Here is a 25394-nt window from a genome sequence, read left to right as displayed (position 1 = left end):
AAATGTGGAAAAGGAAAGGGGTCTGAATACTTTATGAATGCACTGTATTTTTCTCAGGGCCAACATGAACACAGCTCCAGTCCAGCTGGTTCCCAGCAGACTGCCACCATGAACACAGCTCCAGTCCAGCTGGTTCCCAGCAGACTGCCACCATGAACACAGCTCCAGTCCAGCTGGTTCCCAGCAGACTGCCACCATGAACACAGCTCCAGTCCAGCTGGTTCCCAGCAGACTGCCACCATGAACACAGCTCCAGTCCAGCTGGTTCCCAGCAGACTGCCACCATGAACACAGCTCCAGTCCAGCTGATTCCCAGCAGACTGCCAACATGAACACAGCTCCAGTCCAGCTGGTTCCCAGCAGACTGCCACCATGAACACAGCCCCAGTTCAGTTTGTTCCCAGCAGGACTGAGGCAAAGACATTAGCATGGATCTGTCGGTCAGGTATCACAAGGCTCTTTCTCAGGACATCAAGGTCCAGAATGATAAAGATTCCTAAGTCAATGTGGGTCTCGCCAGTGTTGATTTTCAAGTCCCAAGGAGAATGTCCACTGTACTCTCAAACACACATGACACACTGCATCAAACATGTTGGTTAATGGTCCAGCATTGAGACTGCTCTGGACACCAGTAATGTGGTGGAAAAGAACACGATGAAAGAAAGCCACCTATCAGTGGTGAGACCTGTCTTTGGTTACCCCTGTAACATTTCTCCTGTCACCACACTGAGGTTCTAGAGGTTCCAAACAGACGTATCGCTATGAAGTCAATCAACACACAGTAAAGCATTAGAGGCTAGATTCAACATTGCCCATTGAAGGATTGAGAACGAGAGTGAATCTGGAGGACAGAGCTGCACAGAAAAGGAAAAAAATGCAGACTCAAGACTGATGGGAAGATGACACACTTGCGCGTTTCTTGTGTTTAGGCGGAGTTTGGATAGTCATACAATTTTTTAGAAACAATATGAAAAAGAACTGAATGCATGATTGTATCCCTCTCTTAATCAATATTTTTCTTGGAATGACTTTAAGCTGAAATTGTCTAGAAAGTGCAATGTATCCACCGTTCGCCTTTTTTCCCATTCAGTTTCATTATAATACATCTTTCAAACATCAACGAATTTCTGAAATGTTTCCCATTGCATTTTAACAATAATTTGTTCTAAAATAAATGGATGTATTTTGTACAGTTTGTATGCCTCAGCATATTTGGATCAGCTGTAAAACCCAGTCTCAGCATCACAACAATCAATACATTTAAACACACAGTATACAGTATAGATACTTATGTACATGAACACACATAACATGCATAAAATGTATCACTCTTTACCCTCCTTAGGAAAGACCCAGACCAGAGCCAAGTACTGTTTCTTCACACAGAGGAGGCTAATGTCCTCTGGATGGAAATACATGAAGATGTTGCATCACAGCTGTTTATATGTGTAGTCAAGTATTCATTTTTAGTAACATGCAGCAATGTCTTTTGTTCATCATTAGATATTTCCGATGACAAAACAGTCATTAGACATTATAGCCTAGCCCTAGTTTAATGCATATACAGTACTTTATACTGAAACTGTAGGTGGTCAAACTACACATTGAACAGTGTGTGCTCTTGGCTTGGACAACAAGTCTAGAGGTGCATGACTTATTTGACCCATGGTACAGTATGAATGGACTATTTACAACAGAGATAGGGAAAGAGTGACAGAGAGAGTTCAATTTAAAACGGAATCATTTTCAGTTTAAAAAAGAAAAGCGGTTGTATGATTTACCATCCAGCGGGACCCAAAGTAAAAATAGACAGTATAAAGTAATGTGAAAAGTGCTACCTAAGAAGATGGATAGTTAGTGATGCTTGAAAAAGAAACAGAGATGTCGGGGTGGAAAGAGGCTCACTGTCACTCCTCTAGCGCCCCCGTGAGGGTGTCAACACAGCTGCTGTCGGTGTCAGAGGCCAAGGTCTGCTCAGTGGACATTGAGGAAAAGTCACTCGTAGAGGACGACTGGGAAGCTGTAGCACTGTGGTTCACCACTTCATCTACAGCACAGAGAGAGAGAAAGACAGTGAGAGAGAGAAAGACAGTGAGAGAGAGAGAAAGACAGTGAGAGAGAGAGAGACAATGAGAGAGAAAGACAGTGAGAGAGAGAGAAAGACAGTGAGAGAGGGAGAAAGACAGTGAGAGAGAGAGAAAGACAGTGAGAGAGGGAGAAAGACAGTGAGAGAGAGAGAAAGACAGTGAGAGAGAGAGAAAGACAGTGAGAGAGAGAGAGAGCGAGAGAGAGAGAGATAAGGGCCCATGAAGTGATACACAGTATGACATCATCAAAACATATGACAGTGTGACTCACACCCTGACCTTCTCTTGAGAACAAAAACATTTGTCTTCATTTTTGGGCTTAGAGAAAGTGAGTAAGGATTATGAGGACCAAGATGATCTCACCAACAGTGAACATCGGGGAAGGTATACTGTAAATGTCATTTCTAAAGCCCCTCAGCAACAGACAGTGCATGTGTCAGAAGCACACAGTATCCATGGTCATTCACCTGCACAGTCCTCCTTTATTACTCCATTCTGGTTCCTCTCCTCCCAGTCCATCAACTCGTCATAGATCAGCTCTGGAAGAAATGAAAGGAAAGGTGTCCTTAACTCACAGTGATGGAAGGAAGGCTATGGGCTGACTGAAGGAAGGCTATGGGCTGACTGAAGGAAAGCTATGGGCTGACTGAAGGAAGGCTATGGGCTGACTATGGGCTGACTGAAGGCTGGCCACGAGCTAGGCAGACTATGGGCTGACTGAAGAAAGGCTATGGGCTGATTGAAGGCAGGCTATGGGCTGACTGAAGGAAGGCTATGGGCTGACTGAAGGCAGACTATGGGCTGACTGAAGGCTGGCCATGAGCTATGCAGGCTATGGGCTGACTGAAGGAAGGCTATGGGCTGACTGAAGGCAGGCTATGGGCTGATGGAAGGCAAGCTATGGGTTGACGGAAGGCAGGCTATGGGCTGACGGAAGGCAGGCTATGGGCTGACGGAGGGCAGGCTATGGGCTGACGGATGCAGGCTATGGGCTGACGGATGCAGGCTATGGGCTGACGGAAGGCAGGCTATGGGCTGACGGATGCAGGCTATGGGATGACGGAAGGCAGGCTATGGACTGATGGAAGGCAGGCTATGGGCTGACGGAAGGCAGGCTATGGGCTGACGGAAGGCAGGCTATGGGCTGACGGATTCAGGCTATGGGCTGACGGATTCAGGCTATGGGCTGACGGATTCAGGCTATGGGCTGACGGAAGGCAGGCTATGGGCTGATGGAAGGCAGGCTATGGATTGATGGAAGGCAGGCTATGGGCTGATGGAAGGCAGGCTATGGATTGATGGAAGGCAGGCTATGGGCTGACTGAAGGCAGACTATGGGCTGACTGAAGGCTGGCCATGAGCTATGCAGGCTATGGGCTGACTGAAGGCAGGCTATGGGCTGACTGAAGGAAGGCTATGGGCTGACTGAAGGCAGACTATGGGCTGACTGAAGGCTGGCCATGAGCTAAGCAGGCTATGTGCTGACTGAAGGAAGGCTATGGGCTGACTGAAGGCAGGCAATGGGCTGACTGAAGGAAGGCTATGGGCTGACTGAAGGCAGGCAATGGGCTGACTGAAGGCAGACTATGGGCTGACTGAAGGCTGGCCATGAGCTATGCAGGCTATGGGCTGACTGAAGGCAGGCTATGGGCTGACGGATGCAGGCCATGGGCTGACGGAAGGCAGGCTATGGGTTGATGGAAGGCAGGCTATGGATTGATGGAAGGCAGGCTATGGGCTGACTGAAGGCAGACTATGGGCTGACTGAAGGCTGGCCATGAGCTATGCAGGATATGGGCTGACTGAAGGCAGGCTATGGGCTGACTGAAGGAAGGCTATGGGCTGACTGAAGGCAGACTATGGGCTGACTGAAGGCTGGCCATGAGCTAAGCAGGCTATGTGCTGACTGAAGGAAGGCTATGGGCTGACTGAAGGCAGGCAATGGGCTGACTGAAGGCAGACTATGGGCTGACTGAAGGCTGGCCATGCGCTATGCAGGCTATGGGCTGACTGAAGGAAGGCTACGGGCTGACTGAAGGCAGGCTATGGGCTGACTGAAGGCTGGCCATGAGCTATGCAGGCTATGGGCTGACTGAAGGAAGGCTATGGGCTGACTGAAGGCAGACTATGGGCTGACTGATGGATGGCCATGAGCTATGCAGGCTATGGGCTGACTGAAGGAAGGCTATGGGCTGACTGAAGGCAGGCTATGGGCTGACTGAAGGAAGGCTATGGGCTGAAGGAAGGCTATGGGCTGACTTAAGGCAGACTATGGGCTGAAGGAAGGCAGGCTATGGGCTGTCTGAATGCAGGCTATGGGCTGACTGAAAGAAGACTATGGGCTGACTGAAGGCATGCCATGGGCTAGGCAGGCTTTTGGGATAGGCAGGCTATGGGCTGACTGAAGGAAGGCTATGGGCTGACGGAAGGCAGGCTATGGGCTGATGGAAGGCAGTATATGGGCTGACTGAAGGCAGGCTATTGGCTGATGGAAGGGAGGCTATGGGCTGACGGTTGCAGCCTATGGGCTGACTGAAGGCAGGCTATGGGCTGACGGATACAGGCCATGGGCTGACGGAAGGCAGGCTATGGATTGATGGAAGGCAGGCTATGGGCTGATGGAAGGCAGGCTATGGATTGATGGAAGGCAGGCTATGGATTGATGGAAGGCAGGCTATGGGCTGATGGAAGGCAGGCTATGGGCTGATGGAAGGCAGGCTATGGGCTGATGGAAGGCAGGCTATGGGCTGATGGAAGGCAGGCTATGGACTGACGGAAGGCAGGCTATGGGCTGATGGAAGGCAGGCTATGGGCTGATGGAAGGCAGGCTATGGGCTGACAAAACATAAACACATAAACCATCCTTGTACAGAGAGGTAGCAGAAGCTCTATAATGTCTGTGGGGGAAGGGACAGTAAGGTAAAATACAAACAAAACAGTTGTCATACCTTTCCACTGTTCAATGCTGTGTTCTCGCTCCTCCAGCTGTTTATCAGATATCTGTGGTGGTGGCTATAGACGTCATCACAGCATACACAGACAGTTATAGACAGTTGGCTCGTGTGAGACCAAATGAGTGTTACAAGTTGACACAAACAGAGGGACAGAAAATCTAATTGTACTTGTCACATGCTTCATAAACTACAGGTGTAGACTAACAGTGAAATGCTTCCCAACAAAGCAGAGAACTTTTTCCTTTTTAAAATAATAGAAAAATATCAAATAATAACACAAGGAATAAATACACAATGAGTAATGATAACATGCCTATATACACAGGGTAACAGTACAGAGTCGATGTGCAGGGGTACAAGGTAATTGAGGTAGATATGTACATATAGGTAGGGATAAAGTGACTAGGCAACAGGATAGATAATCAACAGTAACAGCAGCGTATGTGATGAGTCAAAGTGTTAGTGCAAAGAGGGTCAATACAGATGGTTAGATAGTTAACCAATAGCTACCCGGACTAACTATTTATCAGTCTTATGGCTTTGGGGTAAAAGCTGTTTAGGGTCCTGTTGATTCCCGACTTGGTCCATCGGTACCGCCTGCTGTGTGGTAGCAGATGGAACAGTCTATGACTTGGGTGGCTGGAGTCTTTTACCATTTTTATGGCCTTCCTCTGACACTGCCTGGTATAGAAGTCTTAGATGGCAGGTAACTCTACACACTACCCTTTGTTGCGCCTTCCGGTCAGATGTCAAGCAGTTGCCATACCAAGCTATGATGCAGTCAGTCAAGATACTCTCAATGGTAGAGCTGTATAACATTTTGAGGATCTGAGCACCCATGCCAAATCTTTTCAGTCTTCTGAAGGGGAAGAGGCATTGTCGTGCCCTCTTCATGACTGTGTTGGTGTGAGTGGACCATGATAATATCCTTAGTGACGTGGACACCGAGAAACTTGAAGCTCTCGACCTGCTCCACTGCTCGGCCATCCATTCCCTGTAGTCAACGATCATCTCTTTTGTCTTGCTGACATTGAGGAAGGAGTTGTTGTCCTGACACCACACTGCCTCAAATCGGCTACGGAGAGCGTGATCACACAGTCAGCAGGTGCTCTCATGCATGGTTCAGTGTTGCTAGCCTCGTAGCAAGCATAGAAGGTATGTAGCTCGTCACTGGACAGCTCGCAACTGGGTTTCCCTTTGTAATCTGTGATAGTTTGCAAGCCATGCCATATCCGACGGGCATCAGAGCCGGTGTAGTAGGATTCGATCTTGGTCCTGTATTGACGCTTTGCCCGTTTGATGGTTTGTTGGAGGGCATTGCGGGATTTCTTATAATCTTCCTGATTAGTGTCCTGCTCCCCCTGAAAGCGGCAGCTCTAGCCTTTAGCTCAATCAGGATGTCGCCTGTAATCCATGGCTTCTGGTTGGGACATATACATACGGTCACAATGTCGTCGATGCCATTAGATGAATCACGGAACATATTCCAGTCTGTTATAGCGAAACACTCCTGTAGCTTAGCATCCGCTTCATTTATGGAGTAAAGGTCATCTAGAGTTTTTTTTGCCTCTAGTTGCACAGGTGACATGCTGGTAGAACGGATTTCAGTTTTCCTGCATTAAAGAGGACACTAGGAGCGCCGCCTCTGGGTGAGCATTTTATTGTTTGCTTATGGCTCTATACAGCTTGTTGAGTGCGGTCTTACTGCCAGCATCGGTTTGTGGTCGTAAATAGACAGCCAGGAAAAAATATACAGTTGAAGTCGGAAGTTTACATACACTTAGGTTGGAGTCATTAAACCTTGTTTTTCAACCACTCCACAAATGTCTTGTTAACAAACTACAGTTTTGGCAAGTCGGTTAGGACCTCTAGTTTGTGCATGACACAAGTAATTTTTCTTACAATTGTTTACAGACAGATTATTTCACTTATAATTCACTGTATCACAATCCCAGTGGGTCAGAAGTTTACATACACTATGTTGACTGTGCCTTTGAACAGCTTGAAAAATTCCAGAAAACTATGTCATGGCTTTAGAAGCTGCTGATAGGCTAAATGACATAATTTGAGTCAATTGGAGGTGTACCTGTGGATATATTTCAAGGCCTACCTTCAAACTTAGTGACTCTTTGCTTGACATCATGGGAAAATCAAAATAAATCAGCCAAGAAAATTGTAGACCTCCACAAGTCTGGTTCATCCTTGGCAATTTCCAAACGCCTGAAGGTACCATGTTCATCTGTACAAACAATAGTACGCAAGTATAAACACCATGGGACCACGCAGCCGTCGTACCGCTCAGGAAGGAGACGCGTTGTGTCTCTTAGAGATAAACGTACTTTGGTGCGAAAAGTGCAAATCAATCCCAGAACAACAGCAAAGGACCTTGTGAAGATGCTGGAGGAAACAGGTACAAAAGTATCTATATCCACAGTAAAACGAGTCCTATATCGACATGACCTGAAAGGCTGCTCCATGGGGATAAAGATCGTACTTTTTGGAGAAATGTCCTCTGGTCTGATGAAACAAAAATATAACTGTTTGGCCATAATGACCATTGTTATGTTTGGAGGAAAAAGGGGGACACTTGCAAGCCGAAGAACACCATCCCAACCATGAAGCACGGGGGTGGCAGCATCATGTTGTGGGGGTGCTTTGCTGCAGGAGGGACTGCTGCACTTCACAAAATAGATGGCATCATGAGGCAGGAAAATTATGTGGATATATTGAAGCAACATCTCAAGACATCAGTCAGGAAGTTAAAGCTTGGTTGCAAATGGGTCTTCCAAATGGACAATGACCCCAAGCATACTTCCAACGTTGTGGCAAAATTGCTTAAGGACAACAAAGTCAAGGTATTGGAGTGGCCATCACAAAGCCCCGACCTCAATCCCATAGAAAATTTGTGGGCAGAACTGAAAAAGCGTGTGCGAGCAAGAAGGCCTACAAACCTGACTCAGTTACACCAGCTCTGCCAGGAGGAATGGGCCAAAATTCACCCAACTTATTGTGGGAAGCTTGTGGAACGCTACCCAATACGTTTGACCAAAGTTAAACAATTTAAAGGCAATGCTACCAAATACTAATTGTGTGTATGTAAACTTTTTACCCACTGGGAATGTGATGAAAGAAATCAAATCTGAAATAAATCATTTTCTCTACTATTATTCTGACATTTCACATTCTTAAAATAAAGTGGTTTACCGAATGTTTACTAGGATTAAATGTCAGGAATTGTGAAAATCTGAGTTGAAATGTGAAAATCTGAGTTGAAATGTATTTGGCTAAGGTGTATGTAAACTTCCGACTTCAACTGTAGATGAAAGCTCTCTTGGTAAATAGTATGGTCTACAGTTTATCATTAGGTATTCTAACTCAGGCAAGCAGAATCTTGAGACTTCCTTAATATTAGATATGGCACACCAGCTGTTGTTAACAAAGAGACACACACCACCTCCCCTGAGCTTTCTGTCCTGCAGATGTATAAAAAAAACAGCTAGATTTATAATTAATATGTCCTTGTTCAGCCACTACTCGGGGAAACATAGGATGTTACAGTTCTTCAGATCACGTTGCTAGGATATAACAGTTCTTCAGATCACGTTGCTAGGATATTACAGGTCTTCAGATCACGTTGCTAGGATATAACAGTTCTTCAGATCACGTTGCTAGGATATTACAGGTCTTCAGATCACGTTGCTAGGATATAACAGTTCTTCAGATCACGTTGCTAGGATATTACAGGTCTTCAGATCACGTTGCTAGGATATAACAGTTCTTCAGATCACGTTGCTAGGATATTACAGGTCTTCAGATCACGTTGATAGGATATAACAGTTCTTCAGATCACGTTGCTAGGATATTACAGGTCTTCAGATCACGTTGCTAGGATATAACAGTTCTTCAGATCACGTTGCTAGGATATTACAGGTCTTCAGATCACGTTGCTAGGATATAACAGGTCTTCAGATCACATTGATAGGATATAACAGTTCTTCAGATCACGTTGCTAGGATATTACAGTTCTTCAGATCACATTGATAGGATATAACAGTTCTTCAGATCACGTTGCTAGGATATTACAGGTCTTCAGATCACGTTGCTAGGATATTACAGTTCTTCAGATCACGTTGCTAGGATATTACAGGTCTTCAGATCACGTTGCTAGGATAGTCTCTCACTCGCTCAATATTTAAACGTTTCATTGATGAGCACTTCCTATCTCATATGCTTCTGACTGAAGTATGTTGATATGCGCTGTAGCTCAGATGGTAAAGCAAGGCTCTTGCCAAGCCAGGATAGTGGGTTTGATTCCCGGGACCACCCATAACAAATATATGACTGCATGATTGTTTGTTAAATGCCTTATCTTATTATTATATTACAATCAGACTCACCGCATCAGCCTCTCCTGGGTCATACCACATGTGGATGTAGGGGTGATCCAGGGCATCCTCCACTGAAATACGGCTCTCTGGGTCAATCACCAGCATCTTGGAAAGCAGGTCCCGTGCTTGACTGGCTGCAGCGATAACAAGGCAGAAAATATGTCTGTCTGTCAACATATTTCAGTCAGAAGCATATCAGATAGGAAGGTGCTAAACAATAAAGAGAGAGAGAGAGAGAGAGAGAGAGAGAGAGAGAGAGAGAGAGAGAGAGAGAGAGAGAGAGAGAGAGAGAGAGAGAGAGAGAGAGAGAATGTGTGTAGACATGTATAGGTGGTATAAGTCTTACTCTTGAGTTGATCCTGCTCTGTCTCTGCCGGGAAGGCCCAATCAGGGAAGAGTTGAGAGAAGCTGACCCCTGGGTACTGGGGCTTGTTCATCACATAGTTCCTCACAGTCTCCATCAAACGGTTCATAAACTCCATGGGGGGCGTGCCCAAAACCTCAATCACCTTGTTCCACTGGTCAATGTCTAATACAGAGCTGGTTCAGGACACATATACAAACTAATGCATAAACACCTAGTTATACCTCAGGGGGAGGTTCAGAAACATAGGAAATGGGATATTGATTATTGCACCATACACAGCAGTAGCAAGAGGCTTTAGCAATTAGGATCCAGACTTTTCGAGTTAGTACGGACCATCAATTCATCAATGTGAATGAAATGCCTGTATGCTAAGGAAGTAGCTAGCTGATGTTATTGTTTCAATTGAATGTGGGAAAGAACATCCTGACATGCCTGACCTTGCCATGCGGAAGTCAACCTGGCAGACACATTATACAATGTCTCTAAAAGTGAACCAAATAGAGTTTAAACACACAGACACAATGGTAATATTATAGATGTAAAGACAGCATATAGGGAGTCATAGATCGACTGGGTAAGGATACGATCCGTGCCCTGGAATATAACGCTGCCCTTCACCATCTCTCCCATGATGCATCCCACTGACCAGATGTCCACTTGGAGGAAAACAAACATAGAGGTTACACACACATCACACACATTCATCTCACACAGCACCATAACCAGTCATATGTGGACCCTTGCTGCTGGTAAAAGTAGAACAGCCATAGATGGGCAACAGTGCAAGATGGACATTTATAATCAAGTAACTAATAGTGTTTTATCCTGTTGGTGAGATTGAGAATAGAAGGTAATATCCTTGAGCATTTCTTACCATTCTCTTTATACTTCATGCCCAGGATGACCTCTGGTGCTCTGTAGTATCGGGTCACAACGTAAGGGGTCATCATGAAGTTAGTGCAGGCTGTTCTGGCCAGCCCAAAGTCCAGGATCTTCAGAGTACAGTCAGACTTCACCACTATGTTACTGGGCTTCAGGTCCTGGAGGAGATACAAACAAAGTTGATAAATTGATGGTGATGATGATGATGGTTATGATGCTTGTGGTGATGATGGTCATGATGATGATGGTTATCAAATCAAATCAAAGTTTATTTGTCATGTACGCTGAATACAACAGGTGTAGACCTTACAGTGAAATGCTTACTTACAGGCTCTAACCAATAGCGCAAAAAAGGTATTTGGTGAACAATAGGTAGGTAAAGAAATAAAACAACAGTAAAAAGACAGGCTATATACAGTAGCGAGGCTATAAAAGTAGTGAGCCTACATACAGACACCGGTTAGTCAGGCTGATTGAGGTAGTATGTAGATGTAGATATGGTTAAAGTGACTATGCATATATGATGAACAGAGAGTAGCAGTAGCGTGACAGAGGGGTTGGCGGGTGGTAGGTGGCGGGACACAATGCAGATAGCCCGGTGGTGATGATGGTAATGATGGTGGTGGTGATGATGGTCATGATGATGATGGTTATGATGGTGGATGATGATGATCATGATGATGATGGTTATGATGGTCATGATGATGATGGTTATGATGGTCATGATGATGGTGGTGATGATGGTCATGAAGATGATGGTTATGATGGTGGTTGTGATGATGGTTACGATGGTGGTGATAATGATGATGGTTACGATGGTGGTGATGATAATGATGGTTACAATGGTGGTGGTGATGATGGTTACAATGGTGGTGATGATGGTGGTTATGATGGTGGTGGTGATGATGGTATGATGGTGGTGGTGATGATGGTTATGATGATGATGGTTATGATGATGGTGATGATGATGGTTATGATGGTGGTGATGATGATGGTGGTTATGATGCTGGTGGTGATGATGGTATGATGGTGGTGGTGATGATGGTTATGATGGTAGTGCTGATGATGATGGTGGTGATGATGGTGATGGTTATGATGGTGGTGGTGATGGTGGTGATAATGATGATGGTGGTGATAATGATGTTATAATGGTGGTGATGATGATGGTGGTTATGATGGTTATGATGATGATGGTGATGATGATGGTGGGGGTTATGATGGTGGTGATGATGATGGGGATGGTGGTGATGATGATGGTTATGATGGTGGTGGTGATGATGGTTATGATGGTGGTGATGATGAGGGTGATGATGGTAGTGATGATGATGATGGTGGTGATGATGGTGATGGTTATGATGGTTACGATGGTGATGGTTATGATGGTGGTGGTGATGATGGCAGTGGTAATGATGGTGAAGGTAATGATTGTGATGATGATGGTTATGATGGTGGTGACGATAGTGGTGATGATGGTGATGGTGATGATGGTGGTGATGATGATGGTCACAATGGTGATGATGTTATGATGGTGACGATGGTGATGGTTATGATGGTGGTGGTAGTGATGGCAGTGGTGGTGATGGTGAAGGTAATGATTGTGATGCTAATGGTTATGATGGTGGTGACGATAGTGGTGAAGATGGTGGTGATGATGATGATGGTGGTGATGGTGATGGTGATGGTGGTGGTGATGATGATGATTACGATGGTGGTGATGATGATGGTTACAATGGTGGTTATGATGGTGGTGATGATGGTGGTTATGATGGTAGTGCTGATGATGATGGTGGTGATAATGGTGGTTATGATGGTAGTGCTGATGATGATTGATGGTAGTGCTGATGGTGGTTATGATGGTGGTGGTGATGATGGTGGTGATGATGGTAGTGCTGATGATGATGATGGTGGTGATAATGTGATGATGGTGGTGATGATGATGATGATGATGGTGGTGATGGTATTATAATGGTGGTGATGACGATGGTGGTTATGATGGTTATGATGATGATGGTGATGATGGTGGGGGTTATGATGGTGGTGATGAAGATGGTGATGGTTATGGTGGTGATGATGATGGTTATGATGGTGGTGGTGATGATGGTTATGATGGTGGTGATGATGATGGATATGATGGTAGTGGTGATGATGGTGATGGTTACGATGGTGGTGGTGGTGATGGCAGTGGTGTTGATGGTGAAGGTATTAATTGTGATGATGATGGTTATGATGGTGGTGACGATAATGGTGATGATGATGATGATGGTCACGATGGTGATGATGATGTTATGATGGTGGTGATGATGGTCATGATGATGATGGATATGATGGTGGTGGTGATGGCGGTTATGATGATGGTTATGATGATGCTGGTTATGATGGTGGTGGTGGTAATGATGGTTTTGATGCCAATGATGGTTATTATGGTGGTGGTGATGGTTATGGTGGTGATGATGGTGGTCATGATGATGATGGTTATGATGGTCATGATGATGATGGTGGTAATGATGGTCACGATGGTGATGATGATGGTGGTGAAGATGGTCACGATGGTGATGATGGTTATGATGGTAGTGATGATGGTTATGATGGTGCTGATGATGATCATGGTGGTGATGATGGTCATGGTGGTGATGATGATGGTGATGATGATGGTGGTGATGATGATTGTTATGAGGGTGGTGGTGATGATGATGGTAGTGATGATGGTTTTGGTGAAGTTGATGGTGATGATGATGGTGGTTGTGATGGTGGTGATCATGATGGTGGTGATGATGGTGATAATAGTGGTGATGATGTTGATGATGGTTATGATGATGGTGGTGATGATGGTGATAATAGTGAATATGGTGGTGATGATGGTGGAGGTGATTATGGTGATGATGATGATGATGGTGGTGGGGATGATGGTTATGATGGTGGTGATGATGATGGTTATTATGGTGGTGGTGATGATGGTTATTATGATGGTGGTGATGATGGTGATGGATATGATGATGATGGGGATGGTTATGATGGTGGTGATGATGGTGGTGTTGATGGTGATGGTTATGATGGTGGTGATGATGATGGTCATGATGATGATGGTTATGATCGTCATGATGATGATGGTTATGATAATGGTGGTGATGATGGTCATGATGATGATGGTTATGATGGTCATGATGATGATTGTTATGAGGGTGGTGGTGATGATGATGGTAGTGATGATGATGATGGTGATTATGATGGTGGTGACGACGGTGATAATAGTGGTGATGATGTTGATGATGATATTATGCTGATGGTGGTGATGATGACGATGGTTATGATGATGTTGGTGATGATGACGATGATGGTTATGATAGTGGTGATGATGGTTATGATGATGGTGATGATGGTTATGATGATGATGGTTATTATGGTGGTGATGATGGTTATGATGATGGTGGTGATGATGACGATGATGGTTATGATAGTGGCGATGATGATGGTGATGATGGTTATGATGGTGGTGATGATGGTTATGATGATGATGGTTATTATGGTGGTGGTGATAATGATGGTGGTGATGGTTATGATGGTGGTGATGATGATGGTTATGATGGTAGTGGTGATGATGATGATGGTGGTGGTTATGATGGTGGAGGTGATGATGGTGATGGTTATGGTGGTGATGATGATGGTTATGATGATGGTGGTGGTGATGATGATGGTGATGATGGTTACGATGGTGATGATGATAATGGTTATGATGGTGGGGATGATGGTAGTGATGATAGTGATGATGTAATACACATTCAAATCAACATGTTAGGCAAGTACAGTAGATGTCTACATGGCTTATGTTATTATCTGCATACAACACATATTCACAACCATTTATGATCAGCCAATGACTGACCCTGTGGATGATGCCAGCGGAGTGCAGGTGTCTGATGCCACAGAGGATCTGGTAGAGCAGGTAGGACATCCTCTCATGGTCCAGATCCATGTGGATGACCTGGCACAGACTGGCATCCATCAGCTCCATCACCAGGTAGCTGCCAAACAGACAGAGGGGACCACCCATAGAGTTAGATAGACCACCCCATTAGGGCTGTGCCTAATGGTCAACCGAGAATCGTCTTTTCTTTCGACCAATCATTTAAACGAAATTGTAAAACGTGCACTTTTCCATATATAGAAACCCCATATGTGTTTTAATAAAATAAACTTCTGTATATGCAGGGTTGCAAAGGGTTGGTAACTTTCCAGAAATTTTGGGGAATTTTGCTTAAATGTATTTAAAATGTTAGCTTATAACAGTGAACCTTTTTTGTGGGATACACATAAGGCAATTCTAGGTCTTGTGGCATATTTTGGTTAAACTATCCCCAATTCAATGGAATTGCAACCCTCTGCATGCACAGTGCATTCTTCCATCACATGTACAGCTGATTCTCAAGATCTTGCACAGTAATGAGATGCTATTGAGCCCACACTACTACACTTTCTGAGCCAAGGACTACATGCTTTCTGGTTTTGATTACAATACTGGGTGGGGTGAATATATTTTATATGACATACATGATTTTGTGTTAACTAGTAAATAGTAGCCTACAGCAAAGTGTGTTTAAATCAATTCTAACTTGTTAACAATTTCTGCTAGTTAGTTTTTATGTGGGTTTTAGCTTGCTTGAGCCTGTTAACTGAGGAGTGTTAATTCACCTATTTCCATACATGTTTCATTTTAAAACATCTTACAAAGGAGTTGTTTAATCTAACTGCTTAAATATTTATATGTACATGGAATTGTACTTAAAAAATTTTACTAATTTTTTTTCAAATCTATACAGGAAAAAGCCATGGGCATTATCTGATGTGGAGACATTTCACTGCAGCTAATGTAGAAGGAAAATCTGTGTACATTTACAAATACTGTGCCAAATCATATGTGAAGAATGCAACAAAAATGCAGAATCATCTGGCCAAGTGCATAAAGTTCCGTAAGCGCTCACAACAAGCAACCTCTGACAAAAGTCCCTCTACTTCTATTCGAGGTGAAAATGATGAATCAGACACCTTATTGATAGCAACAGCTCATGGTCCTCCTGGAATCAGAAGTTTTTTGGATTCAATGGAGGAACGTAGTCAGGGAAATGCTGATGAATGTCTTGCTCGAGCTGTGTATGCAACTGGTTCACCTCTGATGCTCACAGGCAATGTGTATTGGAAGAGATTTATGAATGTTCTTCGCCCAACATACACCCCTCCAACCAGACATGCTTTATCTACTAATTTGCTGGATTCAACAGAGTTCAAGTGAAGGTCAAGCAAATCATAGAGAAAGCAGACTGTATTGCAATCATCTCTGATGGGTGGTCGAATGTTCGTGGGCAAGGAATAATTAACTACATCAATATCCACCCCTCAACCAGTATTCTACAAGAGCAGACACAAGGGACAACAGACACACTGGTCTCTACATTGCAGATGAGCTGAAGGCAGTCATCAATGACCTTGGCCTGAAGGCTGCTTGGTCTAAAGTGGAGGAGACCTACCCTCACATCACACCCATTGGCTGTGCTGCTCATGCATTGAATCTGCTCCTCAAGGACACCATGACACTGAAATCAATGGATAAACGCTACAAAAGAGCCACGGAAATGGTTAGGTATGTGAAGGGTCATCAAGTTATTGCCGAAATCTACCTCACCAAGCAAAGTGAACAGAATAAGAATGCCACATTGAAGCTGCCCAGCAACACCCAATGGGGTGGAGTCTCTCCAATAAATTGCAATATCACAGTCTGCCGATATGGACAGCCCCATCAAGAGGATCCTCCTGGATGATGTATTTTGGGAGATGGTGGTAAGCAGCCTGAAACTCCTGAAACCTAAAGCAGTAGCCATTGCACGGGTTGAGGGAGACAATGCCATCCTGTCTGATGTTCCGACTCTGCTTGCAGATGTAAGAGAAGAAATCCGTACTGCCCTGCCCACTTCACTGTTGCTCCAAGCAAAGGAAACTGCAATTCTGAAATACCTTAAAAAGCATGAAGATGTCTGCCTGAAGCCCATACACGCCGCAGCGTACATGTTGGACCCCAAGTATGCTGGCAAGAGCATCCTGTCTGGTGCAGAGATCAACAAGGCCTATGGTGTCATCACTACCGTGTCTCACCACCTTGGCCTGGATGAGGGCAAGATTCTTGGCAGTCTGGTGGAGTACACTTCCAAGCAAGGGCTTTGGGATGGAGATGCAATATGGCAGTTGTGCGAACATATCTCATCAGCCACCTGGTGGAAGGGACTTTGTGGATCTGAGGCTCTTTCCCCTGTTTCCTCCAAATCCCACCAACATCAGCCGCCTCAGAGCGCAACTGGTCCTTGTTTGGGAACACACACACACCAAAGCATGCAACAGGGTTGAAAAATTGGTGGCCATTGAGGCTTTTTGAGCCTGACAACAAGCCATCCTCAACAAGGTTGGAAAGTGACAGTGAAGATGAGGCCTCAGAGTCTGATGTTCAAGAGGTGGACATTGAGGAGTTCCAGGAAGAAGACAGAAGCCTGAGAAGAAGACCATCAAAGCTTTAGTTTCTAGACTATCATTTTACAGATGTATGTTTCTTTCTCCCTTTCGTTTGTTGTTCAGTGAAATCATTCCATGTGAAGAGTCAACTCATTTAATTAAAGTTCAATTCGTAACTAAATCGTTTTTTAAAATTTCTATTGGAAGGATTTTATCAATTGCAATTATGTCTACTTATGATAAAGGGTAAAGGTAAAAGGTTTATGTTTCTGTCTCCATACGATATGATAAATATATCCAATGCAACAAACATCTACATTTAAATGGCATCAATATTAATTTGCATATATTTCTGTTAATTCCCATATATTCCCGTTAATTCCCATGTATTCCCGTTAATTCCCACGGAAAGTTTCCACCTCTGAATATTCCCCAAAATGTGCAACTCTATGTATATCTACTGAACTTGCTTCAAGAACGCTGTTTGATTACATAATTAAGATACACAAATGACTCAAGAGGGAGTCAGAGATCAATATAGCCTAAAACAAAAAAATAAACCTGTTCCCGCCCCTCCTCCTGCAGCTACTGGCCTTCGCAGATTCTGCCGTTATGCTCCTGAAGTTGCCAGTAATAGGCTACACTAGAGGTTGGCAACCTTTTCCATTTGGAGTGCCAATTTATCTTACCATTTCTACCGATCTGGGTGCCAGTTATGATTTTCATATGCACATTTTTGTGGAACAGTCTTATAGTCTTTGTATCTCAAAGTCATTGTAGTCTTTGTATCTCAAAGTCATTGTCTGTGGTTAATCTACATTCTATTTCAGTCTAAATGAAAATTATACAAATCTAAAAGTAATTTTTATTGCCATAGCCAACAATGTAAAAAAAATAGCCTACATAAAGCCAACAAATAAAACATTGCAGCCTGCAGGTAGAAAATATCCTGATAAAAATAAAAATCACATTGGCTACGCATGGCCTGTTTGCAACAAACTTACAACAATGTATCAACTATCAACTTGGTCAGCCCGAAACTCACGCTAGCAAACTTGCAGCATTGTATAAAATATTCTGGGCCCTCAGAGTTTCCCCCGCCAGTGAGCTCGGGCCAGACACAGCTGTAGGCTATTTGTGCAAGGAATAAGAAGTACACAAGTTTTTTATAACGTTTCCACTGGATAAGAGCATTACATTTTTCCCTTTCATGCAGAGTGGTTATCGAATTGGAGAGAGCTGGAATTATACTAATCAGACCAATCAGGCCAGGTAGCCTAGGCCTACTTCCATAATCAGGTGCGTGTCTTACTCAACATTGACAGGAGCGTTTCAAACAAAAGACAATGAATACATTTACAGAACTCCTAAATGGGATGTAATTTAAAAAAAAAAATTCTCACAAGCGTATCATAGGTTGTGAGCTTTGCAACGAGAATGGTAAACAACTGTAATAATAAACTCAGCAAAAAAAGAAATGTCCTCTCACTGTCAACTGCGTTTATTTTCAACAAACTTAACATGTGTAAATATTTGTATGAACATAACAAGATTCAGCAACTGAGACATAAACTGAACAAGTTCCACAGACATGTGACTAACAGAAATTGAATAATGTGTCCCTGAACAAAGGGGGGGTCAATATCAAAAGTAACAGTCAGTATCTGGTGTGGCCACCAGCTGCATTAAGTACTGCAGTGCATCTCCTCCTCATAAACTGCACCAGATTCGCCAGTTCTTGCTGTGAGTTGTTACCCCACTCTTCCACCAAGGCACCTGCAAGTGCCTGGACATTTCTGGGGGGAATGGCCCTAGCCCTCACCCTCCGATCCAACAGGTCCCAGATGTGCTCAATGGGATTGAGATCCGGGCTCTTTGCTGGCCATGGCAGAACAAGCATACTGCACAGAACGAGCAGTATGGCTGGTGGCATTGTCATGCTGGAGGGTCATGTCAGGATTTTTTATTTTATTACCATTATTTTACCAGGTAAGTTGACTGAGAACACATTCTCATTTGCAGCAACGACCTGGGGAATAGTTACAGGGGAGAGGAGGGGGATGAATGAGCCAATTATAAACTGGGGATTATTAGGTGACCAAGATGGTTTGAGGGCCAGATTGGGAATTTAGCCAGGACACCAGGGTTAACACCCCTACTCTTACGATAAGTGCCATGGGATCTTTAATGACCTCAGAGAGTCAGGACACCCGTTTAACGTCCCATCCGAAAGACGGCACCCTACACAGGGCAGTGTCCCCAATCACTGCCCTGGGGCATTGGGATATTTTTTAGACCAGAGGAAAGAGTGCCTCCTACTGGCCCTCCAACACCACTTCCAGCAGCATCTGGTCTCCCATCCAGGGACTGACCAGGACCGACCCTGCTTAGCTTCAGAAGCAAGCCAACAGTGGTATGCAGGGTGGTATGCTGCTGGCATTTAGGATGAGATTGCAGGAAGGGTACCACATAAGGGAGGAGGATGTCTTCCCTGTAACGCACAGCGTTGAGATTGCCTGCAATGACAACACGCTCAGTCTGATGATGCTGTGACACGTCGCCCCAGACCATGACGGACCATCCACCTCCAAATCTATCCCGCTCCAGAGTACAGGCCTCGGTGTAACGCTCATTCCTTCGACGATAAACGCAAATCCGACCATCACCCCTGGTGAGACAAAACCGCAACTCGTCAGTGAAAAGCACTTTTTGCCAGTCCTGTCTGGTCCAGCGATGGTGGGTTTGTGCCCATAGGCGTCGTTGTTGCCGGTGATGTCTGGTGAAGACCTGCCTTACAACAGGCCTACAAGCCCCAGTCCAGCCTCTCTCAGCCTATTGCGGACAGTCTGACACTGATGGAGGGATTGAGCGTTCCTGGTGTAACTCGTGCAGTTGTTGTTGCCATCCTGTACCTGTCCCGCAGGTGTGATGTTCGGATGTACCGATTCTGCGCAGGTGTCATTACATGTGGTCTGCCACTGCGAGGACGATCAGCTGTCCATCCTGTCTCCCTGTAGCACTGTGTTAGGCGTCTCACAGTACGGACATTGCAATTTATTGTCCTGGCCACATCTGCAGTCCTCATGCCTCCTTGCAGCATGCCTAAGGCACATTCACGCAGATGAGCAGGGACCCTGAGCATCTTTCTTTTGGTGTTTTTCAGAGTCAGTAGAAAGGCCTCTTTAGTGTCCTAAGTTTTCATAACTGTGACCTTAATTGCCTACCGTCTATAAGCTGTTAGTGTCTTAATGACCATTCCACAGGTGCATGTTCATGAATTATTTATGATTCATTGAACAAGCATGGGAAACAGTGTTTAAACCCTTTACAATGAAGATCTGTGAAGTTATTTGGATTTTTACGAATTATCTTTGAAAGTCAGGGTCCTGAAAAAGGAACGTTTCTTTTTTTGCTGAGTTTAACATGTTGAATGCATTAGCCTAACAGATATTACCATAACCAAATAAACATTGCAGATGAGAAATTATGGGAATTAACAGTAAATGTAGGCCACTACTGGTGATATATGTAATGGGGAATTGATAGACAGCAAATAATGCTCATAATGAAGTTATGAAACAATAAATACACACAAAATGGCTGGAGAGAGATGTGCCTTGTGCATCTGAGCCACACTCCCCTTATTCTTGGACCGTTGCATCCCTGCCGCCTCCTCAATGGATTAGTCCACTGAGACAGGAGCAAATCAGACAGGTGTCTCGTGTGCTCAACAAAAAAAAGATATTGGTCGACAAACAGCCTATCGACCAAACAATCAACCAGTCGACTAAATGGGGTCAGCCCTACTCCCCATCAATGTCCATGCTAAAACTGCTTATATCCATCTAGAGTCCTCTATCTAACTTCATGGGAACCACTCCTAAGATCCCAGTACTTACATCTGGTCCAGCCAACCAGGACCCCTCTATTATGTAGCCCCGCCCACTGACATCTAGCGTTTTATAACATATAACGGAAGTCGTAATATAAGCTCTTTTATTCCTGAAAACTATTTCAAATTTCATTTTAAGGTATCCCTCTATATATTACTCTGAGGTTATTTCTCAGTTATTTCATCTGTCTCCTGCAATTTTAAATTTCACCTTTATTTAACCAGGTAGGCAAGTTGAGAACAAGTTCTCATTTACAATTGCGACCTGGCCAAGATAAAGCAAAGCAGTTCAACACATACAACAACACAGAGTTACACATGGAGTAAAACAAACATACAGTCAATAATACAGTAGAAAAAATAAGTATATACAATGTGAGCAAATGAGGTGAGATGAAGGAGGTAAAGGCAAAAAAAAGGCCATGGTGGCGAAGTAAATACAATATAGCAAGTAAAACACTGGAATGGTAGATTTGCAGTGGAAGAATGTGCAAAGTAAAGATAGAAATAATGGGGTGCAAAGGAGCAAAATAAATAAATACAGTAGGGGGAGAGGTAGTTGTTTGGGCTAAATTATAGATGGGCTATGTACAGGTGCAGTAATCTGTGAGCTGCTCTGACAGCTGGTGCTTAAAGCTAGTGAGGGAGATAAGTGTTTCAGAGAATACGGTCATTGAGGTTATTTCTCAGTTATTTCCTGTCTCCTGCAATACGGTCATTGAGGTTATTTCTCAGCTATTGCCTGTCTCCTGCAATACGGTCATTGAGGTTATTTCTCAGCTATTGCCTGTCTCCTGCAATACGGTCATTGAGGTTATTTCTCAGCTATTGTCTGTCTCCTGCAATATGGTCATTGGGGTTATTTCTCAGTTATTTCCTCTGTCTCCTGCAATACGGTCATGTATATCTTTTTTATGTATAATAATGTGTTAAAATGTGTATGCACTTTGAAGGTCACTACTAAGCTTGTGATTATATAGCATCCTCTCTCTCAAACAACCAGACCCTCATAGGAAGGAGGCAGTGCAGCCCCGCAGCAGTGATGAGGAGAATAATGCTTACCATAGAAGGATAAGCAAAAAGTATGAGCCTGCAGCCGACTTACAGATCCTGGAACTCCTCCAGTGAATTCTGTGGTGTGAAGACATTCAGGAGCCTAATAATCTGGAGGAGAAGAGACAATATATCAGGAGAATGAAATATGACACTCATTTGGTGATATAAGACTAAATCAATAATTTCATACACACACATACAGTATAGTTAGCCAATGATGTCACACATAAAGGAATTCGCCATAATGATGAGGTCTAAAAGACCCACATACGTGGACAGCTGAGCATGTCCACAGTGACGTACATTTTTGTGATTGACGCACTTGAGCAGCACCAACTCCCTATAGGCCCGCTTGGCGTGGGTCTGGTTCTGGAAGGGCCGGCTCAGTTTCTTCACCGCCACAGGGACCCCAAGGACACTGTCCAGGGCCGAGCTACATACACAGACACACAGAGGAGTGGGAGGAGAGGAGACATCATCTGATTTATCACTGTTTTCCATGAAAATAGGACACCACACCTTGATTACTGTGGAACAAAGTATTCCATCGTCTATTGATGGAATGACTCATCATGTTCACAGTCAATGCAACAGCAGGATGATTGTGAGGAGTTTAAATAACAGTGTGGCAGTGCCATGCCCACTCACCAGACAATGCCCTGGGCACCAGACCCGATGGCGCGAAGCTGTTGATAGCGGGTCAGCACAGTGAAGGTGGAGTCACCCACCTGCACGCTGTGGAAGAGCCCCTCCCCCTCACTCATGGCTCCTCCCCCCGTGCTGCCACTAACGAATAGGATACAACCTGAGGAGAGAGAGAACAGAAGAATTCGAATATTATGATAATATCATCCAATATCATATCAGATGATGTTCTTAGGGCATGTTATAGCACTACTACTGGGGAGGGAAATAACTATAAATTAGGAAAGATTCACAAATAACAGACCAATTCATGTGGAACCATTATTTCATTATAGTTGCATGATAGCATGAAATAAACAAAATGAATAATGTAGTTATGGAACATAGTGGACGTTGTTAGCTTGCAAACACACACACACACACACACACACACACACACACACACACACACACACACACACACACACACACACACACACACACACACACACACACACACACACACACACACACACACACACACACACACAGCAAACACAACGCTGTTCCAACGCCCACACAATCTCTCTCGGCCATAACAGTAATCTGCGTGATGCTGGATGACATAGAGGAACCTTGGGCGATATGACTCTGTCCTGTTTATCTCCCATTTTTCCATGGTTCCCAGAGCCAGTCAGCCATAACATGGGCAGAGTGGAGGGCATGCTGAATGTGACTCAGGGTGAGCAGTACCCTCTTAGTGGGCTGCAGCAGAACTCTACCCGGAGCAGCAGACGTAGTGCTCGGGTGGCATACACCACATCTACATACAAATCCGGAATTCAAAGTTATAAAGCTGTGCTGTTCTGGGTGAATAAAACAAAGAAGAAAAACAGCATGATTCATCTCCCCTTTGGAACGTTCACAATTAAATGCCTGGAGGACAAGGCTGTGTTTCACCTGATCCTGGTCAGGTAGAGCTCAGATCGGCAGCACCTAACAGCATGCAGACCTGTTATTAATCAGGAAAAAAATATTGTTAGATGTTAGACACGCAAACGCATGCACTCTCTCTCACACACCCGTTGGTAAGGGCAGACAGATACACTGGTATGTCGAGAGTCTTGTGGCTAGTTAGTAGATAGATGGTGACCTAGAAAAGCCTCATGGTCCCTCAGCAATGGCGCAATGGGCAGCTGCCAACTGTAAACCACTGGTTCATCCCACGGGTTAGATATGACCCCACAGTTGCCAACATGTCATTTAAATAATATGATCTAGTGGTCAGAACTGATTATAGGGCATCTGTGTTGTACAAGATGACATGGGTGAGTTAAACAACTGTAGGCCTAGCTCGGACATAGTCAGGCCTTTCAGTAGGCCAAATAACCAAATATTATTTGAGGCTGACTGTCATAATGTTCTCATTTCTCGCATTTACATGATACACATATATATATTTTTAAATATTTAGCTGATTAGCTACAAAACATTCGAGCACATATGACTTTACACCAGACCACTGTAATAATAATAACCTATGTAATAACTCCGTAGCTACGATTTAGCCAACTGTGGCCTATAACTATGGTTTTACCTGAAATTGTAGGCTGCATGCTTTTTTAAAACAAAGTATTCTACTCCCTACTAATAATTACCATGGAACAAAATATGTGTAAGTGATGCCAAACATTCTATACCTCAGGCACACAGTCACTGTACATTGAGGAATGTGCGTTCCGTCCTCAATAGGCTACCTGGATGCATCGCACAGACTGATTCTAGTCTAATGAATGACTCAGTATGCGTGCTATACCGACATCATGACACGTTCAACCCAGGTTGCCAGCTACAAAGGCCAAACCTATTCAGATGTACAGTATTAAAGAGTTAGACTAACATGTTTTGTATCTTATTCACATATTCAATGCTATCAGTATTATAATTTTGTATTTCATTCCTGTAATTTATTTTATCGATAGCAAAGCTATAGTGACAGTAAATGTACCAGTCACAGCAGACAGTGCGCCGAAGAACAATCTGGATGAAAACGATAGCCTGATTTACCTTCTGCCTTTTCTTTTGCCGGATCACTCCCATGCGTACACCCGCTAACCAAATGAAATGTCGCGCCACCAGATGTGTCTAGAAGAAGAACCGTTCCACTTGGTATGTTCAGTGAAATTGGAGACTTTGTGTTTATGTTTCCTTGTAGTTTGGCTAAAAATGTTGCGGTCCTGTCCGTAGCATGACTGGTGGGGCGGAGGCAGGCGAAGGGGTCCTGCTGGGACAATTCCACACAGTACCACGAGTGGCCACGAGCGAGCGTGCATGACGTAATCGCGTAGCAGTAATAGTTGGCGCACGTTAATTGATACAATGTAGCTACTGTAGTTTGTTATATTGTAACTACACATCACGACAGACCGTTCACAAACTCACACAAACAACAGTGCCAAAATATATGATGCTGTCTGCGATTGCGAACCAATGAGTTATATATACTTGACTTGCCTAGTTAAATAAAGGTAAAATAAAAATGTATAAATATACAACGCGCGTCCATCTTGGCACTCCCTCACCGTTGTAAAACATATTTTGGAAGCTCTAGAAATGCATGTATTAATGTCTACATTCATTTTTGCCACGTTT

The 25394-nt window shown here is 44.1% G+C and overlaps 1 protein-coding gene across 1 annotated transcript; it reads right to left on the bottom strand.

The window, feature by feature from the left end:
- Positions 1 to 985: 985 nt before the first annotated feature.
- On the bottom strand, positions 986 to 25044 carry LOC139552744 (mitogen-activated protein kinase 9-like). Its single transcript, XM_071364775.1, has 12 exons — positions 24810 to 25044; positions 22767 to 22923; positions 22422 to 22551; positions 22168 to 22226; positions 14559 to 14697; positions 10671 to 10836; positions 10381 to 10452; positions 9776 to 9958; positions 9439 to 9563; positions 5036 to 5099; positions 2555 to 2626; positions 986 to 2047 (listed from the first exon to the last, which is right to left on the bottom strand). The coding sequence occupies exons 2-12, from the start codon at positions 22880 to 22882 to the stop codon at positions 1908 to 1910; spliced, it is 1266 nt and encodes a 421-aa protein (XP_071220876.1). The 5' UTR covers positions 22883 to 22923; positions 24810 to 25044; the 3' UTR covers positions 986 to 1907.
- Positions 25045 to 25394: the final 350 nt, after the last annotated feature.

Source organism: Salvelinus alpinus, chromosome 24, assembly GCF_045679555.1.
Source record: "Salvelinus alpinus chromosome 24, SLU_Salpinus.1, whole genome shotgun sequence".
Lineage (NCBI taxonomy): Eukaryota > Metazoa > Chordata > Actinopteri > Salmoniformes > Salmonidae > Salvelinus > Salvelinus alpinus.
Note: the sequence above shows the minus strand (reverse complement) of the source record. Positions and strands in the feature narration are given on the sequence as shown.

Excerpts from the sequence above, each read along its gene's own strand:
- LOC139552744 (XM_071364775.1), bottom strand. The coding sequence starts at position 22,882 with ATGAGTGAGGGGGAGGGGCTCTTCCACAGCGTGCAGGTGGGTGACTCC. Across the intron at positions 9,959-10,380 it reads TATATTCCAGGGCACGGATC|ACATTGACCAGTGGAACAAG; the intron begins GTATCCTTACCC and ends GCTCTGTATTAG. Across the intron at positions 2,048-2,554 it reads AATAAAGGAGGACTGTGCAG|ATGAAGTGGTGAACCACAGT; the intron begins GTGAATGACCAT and ends TCTGTGCTGTAG.